At 46.9% G+C, this 9203-nt stretch overlaps 1 protein-coding gene across 1 annotated transcript; it reads left to right on the forward strand.

Annotated features, from left to right (window-relative positions):
• Positions 1-696: 696 nt before the first annotated feature.
• Positions 697-7652, forward strand: IL10 (interleukin 10). Its single transcript, XM_054290693.1, has 6 exons — positions 697-723; positions 2904-2987; positions 4819-4881; positions 5939-6091; positions 7003-7068; positions 7560-7652. Exons 1-6 carry the CDS (start codon positions 697-699, stop codon positions 7650-7652), a joined length of 486 nt encoding a protein of 161 aa, XP_054146668.1.
• The last annotated feature ends 1551 nt before the right edge of the window (positions 7653-9203 follow it).

A 9203-nucleotide genomic window follows, 5' to 3' on the forward strand; every position in this document is an offset into this window, starting at 1 on the left:
ATGGCTTTTGAGGAACACACATTCTCCTTCCTGAAGCGATCTTTCTTGGCAAAGCCGAGAGCCGTTTCCTAAAGGTTCAGCGCTACACCCACGGCCCCCGGACACTCTTTAGGAAAAAAGGTGTTTTCTTCATTCATGAAGCTCTCTGTAGTAGTGCAGTCACCGCCTTTCCACAGCGCTCAGCAGGGCTGAGTCACAGCGAAACTGCACCGTCAAGATCCCTGACGAGGCAGAGGAAACGCAGGTAAACACAGCAGAGAGTCGCCCTGCGCACGCCAGAGTTTCCTCTGCGGAACGGGCACGGCTGCCTGACGCTGCTGCCAGCCCCAAAACACGGCCCAGGCTTCCACCACGGGCTGGAGGGGAATTGCACAAGAGCCAGAGCACGCTGGGGATGTCACATGTGACTTCATGGAGAGAGTGGCAGGGTGGCTCCAAACAAGGGGAGGTTGGAAATGAGCGCTCAGCTGCTGGGCAGGGTGGGAGGAGATCACAAAGCTGTGGGGCTGCTCCATCTCCTGTTGGTGCCTAGGTTGGATGTTGGGAAAAGGTTTTTTTATTGGAAGTGTGATAAAGTTCTGGAACGGTCTGCCTGGGGAGCTGGTGCAGTCACCATCCCTGGATGTGTTTAACAAAGCCTGGATGTGGCACTGGGTGTCAGGGTTCAGTTGGGGTTTTGGGGCTGGGTTGAACTCGATGACCTTGAACAAGTCTTCCAACCTGGTCATTCTCTTCTCTTCTCTTCTCTTCTCTTCTCTTCTCTTCTCTTCTCTTCTCTTCTCTTCCCTTCCCAAACCTTCCCAAACCTTCCCAAACCTTCCCTTTCCCTTTCCCTTTCCCTTTCCCTTTCCCTTCTCTTTCCCTTCTCTTTCTCTTCTCCTCCCTTCTCTTCCCTGTACCCCATAAAAACCCCAGCTCCTAAACCCTCAGCTGAGGCTGAGCAGCCCTTCCACTGCAGGGGAGAGCCTGGGGCTGCATCCTTCCCTGAAGGGATTGGGATTAGCTCCAGGATTTGCGGATCCAGGAGTACATAAACCAACCTCACCCATCAGCTTCCACACCCTGATGAAGCCTCAGCAGCCACCCAGGTCTTGGCACTGAAGATTTATTGAGCCCTGGCAGGTTCAAATTAATGCAAAAGAAGCAAAAATCCCCTGTGGGATCCCAGGGGCAGGAGGGATCCTGCCTGTGGGATTTAAGACTAATTTTGTCCGAGGTTTCAGCCCTTCTCCTTTCAGCTGGATTCTGCTGACAGTCGAGAGGAAAAACCCCACAGCTGATTTAGAGCAGGGGAACAAAAATGGGTCACCAAAACCATGATCCAGGCCATGATTCAGCTGCACTGGTGTCCCTGCAATGATTCCCCAGGAGCAGCTTCCCCATCAACTCTGGAAGAGGCAACACCAACAGAAAAAAGGAAAACAAATCACAAAATCCCACACTTTCCCTGCCTCAGACTCTCCAGTTGCTGATGTTTCATCCCCTTTGCTCTTACACGTGTGCATGCCAACCATTCCTCTCTCCTGCTCCTAAAAATAAAGTGGAAAAACTCTCAGTATGCAGGAACAAACAATACTTTGCATTTTTCCAGCATTTTTCCAGCAATGAATTCCCTCTCAGAGGTTCAAAAATTCAACTTCAAAGAAGATCAGTGTGATGAAGGAGATGAGAATTTATGGGATTTGTTCCCTTATGGAGGAAGGCTTCCCTACTGGGAAGAATGAACTCTTTTAAAATAACATGAGGGATTTCAAGGAAAATCCCCTGATTTCGGAAAAGCCAAATTTATCTCTGCTCTCACTTTCTTGCATGCCAAATTCCTGAATAAATAAGTGAAATCTTTATCCCGAGGAAGCAGGGGGTGTGGGCTAAAATAGATACAAAAAGAGAAGGAGAAAAGAGAGGGAAACGGAAAACGGAGACGTCACAGGAATTCTCTGTGCCTCCAAAGGGACAATTTTATCACAGCTGGGACTTATTGTCCCAGCTAAGACAGGACACGCTGCTGCTTGGATGGGGCTGCTGTCCATTTCTAGGAAACAAAGTAAGATTTCAAAAGCCTGGAAAATGAATTTTTATGAGCTGCTCACACACTTTAGCACCAGGCATCAAAGAAGTGGCACAAATCCTGATCCTCCCCTGGGATCCCTTTGGAATCCAGCTGATATTTGGGAGCACAAACTGAGCTTGCTGAGCAATGAAAATTCATATTTGCTTCAGCTGACATGTGCATTAACTGGAAAAAAAACACCCAAATGAATTAAAAATTAAGATTTCAGTTCGTGATGTGTGTTTGCAGATTAGAATACCAAAGGAAGAGACAGAGAATTTGTACAGTTCATGAAAAGCAATTCTGCTGAGTGATGCTCTCTGCAGGTTTGACACTGAGATTTAAAAGTAGCAACACTTTTTTTCCCCCCCTAACAATACAACATTGATCTAAAAATAAAATATGGAGCTGTGAGAATAAATGAACATCACACAGCACCTTGGCTTCTTTGTGTGTCTCTGCAGCTTTCCTCCTCAGCCACAGCTAAATTTACAAGAAACAAGCAATGTAAAAAAAAAAATGCAGAGTCTAAGCACAAAAAAATTGATGGGGTGTGAGGAGAGGACAGGAAACCCAAGTTGACGGGAAACCCAAGTGACATTTGGGCTTAATACTGACTTAAAACCCCAATATTGCTCGTCAGGAAATGGGGAGAGGAAATGGAGTGATGTATAAATTAGGGGCTCCATCAAGGTGAAAGCTGCAGATCTGCTTTGTACCCTCCCAGGGGGGATCCAGCTGAGAGCTGCAGCAGAGGGGAAATCTGCAGAACAGGATGAGGACCTGCTCCAGGGGCACAGCTGTGCCCATCCTGCTGCTCCTGCTGCTGCTGCTGGGCACTGCCCGCGCCCAGCCCTCGTGCCTGCGCTTCCCCGAGCTGCTGCCCGCCAAGCTCAAGGAGCTCAGGATCAAGTTTGAGGAAATTAAGGATTATTTTGTAAGTATTGGTATTTCGTCTTCTCATTTTTTTACCTTTCTTGCAAAGTTCTGGGATCTGGAGGAGGGGGAAGTTTCCTCCCAGCAGAAATGATTTGGTTGTGTTGCGTTAAGAGCAGCTCAGTTTCGTTGCTCGCTGAGAGAAAATCTGTCAAAGAACCGAGGCTCAAATTTGAGGAAATCAGGGATTATTTTGTAAGTATTGTTATTTTATCTTCTCGTTTTTTACCTTTCTTGCAAAGTTCTGGGATCTGGAGGAGGGGGAAGTTTCCTCCCAGCAGAAATGATTTGGTTAAGAGCAGCTCAGTTTCGTTGCTCACTGAGACAAAATCTGTCAAAGAGACAGAGCTCAGGCTCAAATTTGAGGAAATTAAAGATTATTTTGTAAGAATTGTTATTTTATCTTCTGGTTTCTTTACCTTTCTGGATCTGGAGGAGAGGGAAGCTTCCTCCTAGCAGAAATGATTTGGTTGCGTTGCGTTAAGAGCAGCTCAGTTTCGTTGCTCACTGAGAGAAATTCTGTCAAAGAGCCATGGCTCAAAGAGCTGGGGCTCAAATTTGAGGAAATTAAGGATTATTGTTATTTTGTCTTCTGGTTTCTTTACCTTTCTTGCAAAGTTCTGGGATCTGGAGGAGGGGGAAGAGTTTCTCCCCAGCAGAAATGATTTGGCTGCATTGCGTTAAGAGCAGCTCGGTTTCGTTGCTCAGTGAGAGAAAATCTGTCAGGCTCTTCTTCCTATTTTTTTTATTATCAATGAACTCGAGATTTCACAATGAACCTATGCAAACCTTTCCAGCCAAGCTTCCCCCAAAATATTGCAAATCCAGTTAATCACTGAATTATTAGGAAGGAAATCGTTTTTTCTTCAGGGCAACAAGGTCCTGCTGAAGTCAGTGCCAGGTGAAAAGGGAAATCTTTTGCTGCAGATTTTTTTTCTTTGAAAGAACCACAAAACCTGCACAGGGTGTTTCATGAGGGGTAGAGCACAACACCTGCACTGGTGCCTGTGCAAGTTCCCTGCCCTGCATCTCAGGAGCCTCAGGGCTGAGCAAACAGCTCATGATGCCCTCAGAGCATCTGCCCTGGCTGATAGAGGTGCTTGGTCACAGCCCTGTTGCTGTTTTAGTCCATGTCAATGTGTTCTAGCAATAAAATGAGATTATTCTCCAGATCAAATCTCAAGCTCATGTCATGGCTTGTGTTTGTCACCAAACGAACGCAGCCAAGATTTCAGATGTTCAGCTGGCTGTGAATCTCACAGATAATGCTGGGAAGGAATATTTTTAACCTCTCAGGACAGCTTTTAAGGCTTGAATTCTTTGGGTAGTGCCAGCTCACCCCACTGCAGCTGATGCCATAGGGGCACCACGAGAACAAACTCCCATTTCCCCATCAACAGGAGGTTACAGTGGTAACCACACCAGGGGGACTGAGCCCTCCTGCCCTGCCTGAGAGGCTGGGGGGGCTGCCAGGGCTGCCAGGGCTCTGCCACCCCTCTGGGGAGCTTTGCTGTCTGCAGCAGCACCCTCACACAGCACCCTGCGCAGCTCAGAGGTTTCACATGGACAAACTCAATGGCACCAAAGGCTGGGATTGCATTTTCCTGCTGGCCTGAGCCAGCAGTCCTTGTGCTGCCAGCTGTGGAGCAGAGTGACCCCTCTGCCTGGTGCCACCATGCTCTGCCACACCTGCACTGGGCGTCCTTTGCCTCTGCTGCAGGGAGACCCTAAATGCAAACAAGGGGAGGATCATTCGTTAGGAAATGGAAAGAGTGAAAAGCTCATTTCTCAATTCATTTCTCAATTCATTTTTCAATCCCATCCTCCCCCAGCAATCAAAAGATGACGACCTCAGCATCCAACTGCTCAGCTCCGACCTGCTGGAGGAAATCAAGGTAAGAATCTCAATCCCTTGCTGGTTCCTCCTCCTTCCCCCTCCTTGGGCAGGCGTTTCACAAGAAGGGAAGCCAGCTGGAAACGGGGCCACGTGCTGCTGTCACCCTGCAGGGACACGTGTGGCTGTGGTGGGGCTGGCACGAGGCTGCCCCATGGCCAGGGTGGCTCCCACACCCTGCTCTGGTCAGGACAAACTCTGGCCCAGCTCTGGTTTGTCCAAACCCACCTGTGATGGTGTTCACAAGGGTCTTAGGATGAGGGAAGAGACGAGAATGTTGACTCCATGCTTCAGAAGGCTTGATTTATTATTTTTTGATATGATATATATTATATTAAAATTATACATATATATTAAATAATTAATATATAATATAATATAATATAATATAATATAATATAATATAATACTATTTATATTTATTATTTATTATCAATTATATTATTTCTTTCTATTATATTTGTTATTTATATTATAATAATATAAATAATATATTATAATAATTATAATATATTATATAATGTATAATATAGTATATACTATGTATAATAATGTAATATGTAATATGATATAATAATCTATAATCTATAATAGAATATATTAATAATATATTAATGTATATTAGTGATATTATGATCTATAATATATTAATATATTAATGATATAATAATCTATAATAAAATAATAGTATAATATATATATTATGATACATATTATAATAAAACTATACTAAAAGAATAGAAGAAGGGATTTCATCAGAAGGCTGGCTAAGAATAGAAAAAGAAAGAATGATAACAAAGGCTTGTGACTGATTGAGACAGTCTGAGCCAGCTGACTGTGGCTGGCCATTAATTAAAAACAATCACACGAGACCAATCCCAGATGCACCTGTTGCATTCCACAGCAGCAGATAACCATTGTTTACATTTTGTTCCTGAGGCCTCCCAGCTTCTCAGGAGAAAAAACCCTAAGGAAAGGATTTTTCAGGAAATGTCATGGCTACACCACCCCTGGTGCTGTTGGCCATCCCCAATGAGGTTTCCCCCTCCTGTCCCCAGGGGAGCCTGGGCTGCCAGTCGGTGTCGGAGATGATGGAATTCTACCTGGAGGAGGTTCTGCCCAGGGCCATGAGGAGCAGCAGTCAGCACCAACACAGCATGGGCGACCTGGGCAACCTCCTGCTGAACCTCAGAGCCATGATGAGACGCTGTGTGAGTGGGGTGCAGCAGCTCGGGGACACTGCCCGGGAGCAGGGCGGGTCTGGGGGGTGGGATGGGGTCCAGGGGTCCAGGCAGGCAGGGGTTGGTGGGATCCAGGGGTCTAGGATGGGATTTGTGGGATCCAGGGTGGGGTTTGTAGGATCCAGGGGTCCAGGATGGGATTTGTGGATCTAGGATGGGGGTTATGGGACCTAGGGATACAGGCAGACAGGGTCTGTGGCACCCAGGATGGGGTTGGTGGGATCCAGGGGTCCATCCAGGTAGGGTTTATGGGGTCCAGGATGGTGTTTGTGGGATCCAGGGATCCAGGATGGGATTTGTGGGATCCAAGGGTCTAGGATGGGGTTTGTGGGATCCAGGGGTCCAGGCAGACAGGGTTTGTGGGATCCAGGATGGGGTTTGCAGGATCCAGGGGTCCAGGATGGTGTTTGTGGGATCCAGGGGTCCATCCAGGCTCGGTTTGTGGGAACTAGGGTTCCAGGATGGGGTTTGTGCCCACAGCAGTTCAGAGATGATAGTGGAGCCAGCCCTGCAAAATCAGAGCCTGGCTGGAGACACAGAGGGAGGGCAGGAGGAGATCTGTCCCTTACCTGGGTGCTGGAGCTGCTGAAGTCACACCTGGCATGGCCATGATCCCAGCCCTGGGGTCAGATGGGACAAACCCTGTCCCATAACGGGATCTGCTGTCCCCAGGGACTGGCAGCAGGGACACAGGGCTGGGGACAGGATGGGGACAAGCTGGGGTGACTCCAGGCTCCTTCAGCAGGCCACGGTGCAAACCTGCTGGAATTTGCACACAGGGGACAGGGAAGGTGGGGAGCGGCAGTGCCAGGGGACAGCCACCAGCAGAGCCCTGGGGAGGGACCCTGGGGCTGAGGCCGTGCTCTGGTGTCCCTTTGCAGCACAAATTCTTCACCTGTGAGGAGAGGAGCAGGAGCATGGAGCACGTCAAGGAGGCCTACAGCAGGGTAAGGAACAGGAGGGAGCTGCTGCCACAGCAGGGCAGGGGGCTCAGGGGGGGAACAGAACCCAAAAATGTCCTGAATCACACAAATTCTTGCTGCAGAGAGCGAGAATCTGGTGGGAATTCTGGAGCAAGGATGGGAATTCTAGAGTAAGGGGTGGGAATTCTGGAGCAAGGTTGGGAATTCTGGAGCAAAGGTGGGAATTCTGGAGTGAGGGTAGGAATTCTGGAGTAAAGGTGGGAGTTCTGGAGCAGGGATGGGAATTCTGGAGCAAGGGTGGGAATTCTGGAGCAGGTATGGGAATTCTGGAGCAAGGATGGGAATTCTGGAGCAGGGGTGGGAACTCTGGAGCAGGGGTGGGAATTCTGGAGTAGGGGTGGGAATTCTGGAATTCCAAGGGGATTTGGCAGAGAAGCTGGCGGTGTCCATGGAAGGAGAATTTGTCCAGGCATTGTCCATCACATATCTGTGACAGCCCTGACTTTCCCCTGCAGATGAAGAAGAATGGACTCTACAAGGCCATGGGAGAGTTTGACATCTTCATCAACTACATTGAAAGATATTTAACAATGAAGAGAAGGAACTGAGAGCACCCCTGGGTCTGCATTTTCCACACCAAATCCTGTTACTTCTTTAAAAATCACTTTAGGTTGCAAGAACTCAAATTAAGTTATCTCAAGGTTCAGGTCAATAACTTCCAGATTAATATTGTATTTAAGAGCTATTTTTGTAATAATTTTGTAATAGTTGAATTTATTATTTATTACTTCCAATACCTCAGTGTTGATGTTTACAGTATGTTTTGAAGAAAGGAGTGATGAGCTTGTAAATTACTATTTATTGTTTAATATTTTAATATTGTTTATTGTAGTGCTATTTTATTCATAGCTTCAAAACGTCCAAAGCAGCATTTTTCTTGAGGGCAGACAATGAGCTGAGCTTATCCCAAATGAATTAGGAGCAAGGCCAACTTTGAGTTCAACAAAATTTAATTTTAGGCAAATTACTCTCTTCTTATGTCCTAAATCTTTTTTTATTTATGCAGTTAGGTGGTTTTATGTTCAGAAGGAGAAAAATCCCAGCAACAGCGTGGCTGACTCTACTTTAAATTTCAGCCTGTAGATCAGTCCAGACTAAATTTAAAAAATTTATGATAGGAATGGAATGTTTGGTTCTAATAGAACTTGACTTAAATATTGCTCAGTGTCTGCCTTCCAGAGCTGCTGGGTTGGCCACCCTGCACTTTCCAAAGTTAACCTCACTGTTCTCCAGTCTCTGATTGGGTTTTCCTCACTGTTTCACTGCTGTACATTTTCTTTTACAAGTTAGAGGATATTTAATTAACCACCATTTTAAGGTGGCTCAGGTAATTTGCATTCAAATTCTTGGGGCTGCTCCCAGCACTGCTGGGATTGGATTTTGGATCCTCATGAGTGGGAGCAGCTTCAGTGCCCCCAAAAGTGGCTGATTTTAGGGCTCAGCTTCCTCCTCACCTCGGTGGACCCTGAGCCAGAGGAAAATGCCACAACCCCAAGAGAGGCTTTTACTTCTAATATTTAGAAGTTTAAAAGCCCCCAGCTGATGAAACACTGCCAGTTTGGTGTTTGCTGTGCAAGTTCCCAGCTGAGGAGAGGTTATTTATATGGGATTTATTCTTTGTGGATATTTCTGGTGGCTGCAGGGGATTCCTGCAGGAATTGGATGTTCCAGAGCAGGGCAGGAATGCTGCTCCATGGGTCGCTCCTCCTGCTGAAAGCTCAGGCTCAAGGGCAACCAAAGACTGTAAAATTAAATTAAGCTTCTTACAAAGCACATTAAGCTCCTGTTGAGCCAGTTCTGAGCTTGTCTTTCCCTCCAAACACCTTTGATGTCCTGGGAGAAGCAAGGACAGCCCTGGAGCCAAGGACATCATCAGCATGGCTTCTGTCACTGGACAAACTTCCACCTATTTATCTGAAATGATATGACAAGAAATCCTTTATTTTTGCTAATAAAGACTCTCTAATGAAGGCAGCCTCTGTCCTGTTCTTGTGGGCTCTCAGCAGGGCTGTAAATCAGCTCCAGCCCTGGATGCTGTGTCTGGTGTCACTGGGCTGGGAGAGGGCACAGAGCCAGGTGGGAAGGACCCCCAGGGACAC

Source organism: Melozone crissalis, unplaced genomic scaffold, assembly GCF_028551555.1.
Source record: "Melozone crissalis strain CALT ecotype California unplaced genomic scaffold, PUWL_Pcris_2 ptg000086l_1, whole genome shotgun sequence".
Classification (NCBI taxonomy): Eukaryota; Metazoa; Chordata; class Aves; order Passeriformes; family Passerellidae; genus Melozone; species Melozone crissalis.

Bases quoted from the DNA above. Each gene is read 5' to 3' on its own strand.
- IL10 (XM_054290693.1), top strand. From the start codon at position 697: ATGACCTTGAACAAGTCTTCCAACCTG. The intron at 724-2,903 runs GTCATTCTCTTC...GCCCGCGCCCAG, and splicing joins TGAACAAGTCTTCCAACCTG to CCCTCGTGCCTGCGCTTCCC. The intron at 7,069-7,559 runs GTAAGGAACAGG...TTTCCCCTGCAG, and splicing joins TCAAGGAGGCCTACAGCAGG to ATGAAGAAGAATGGACTCTA.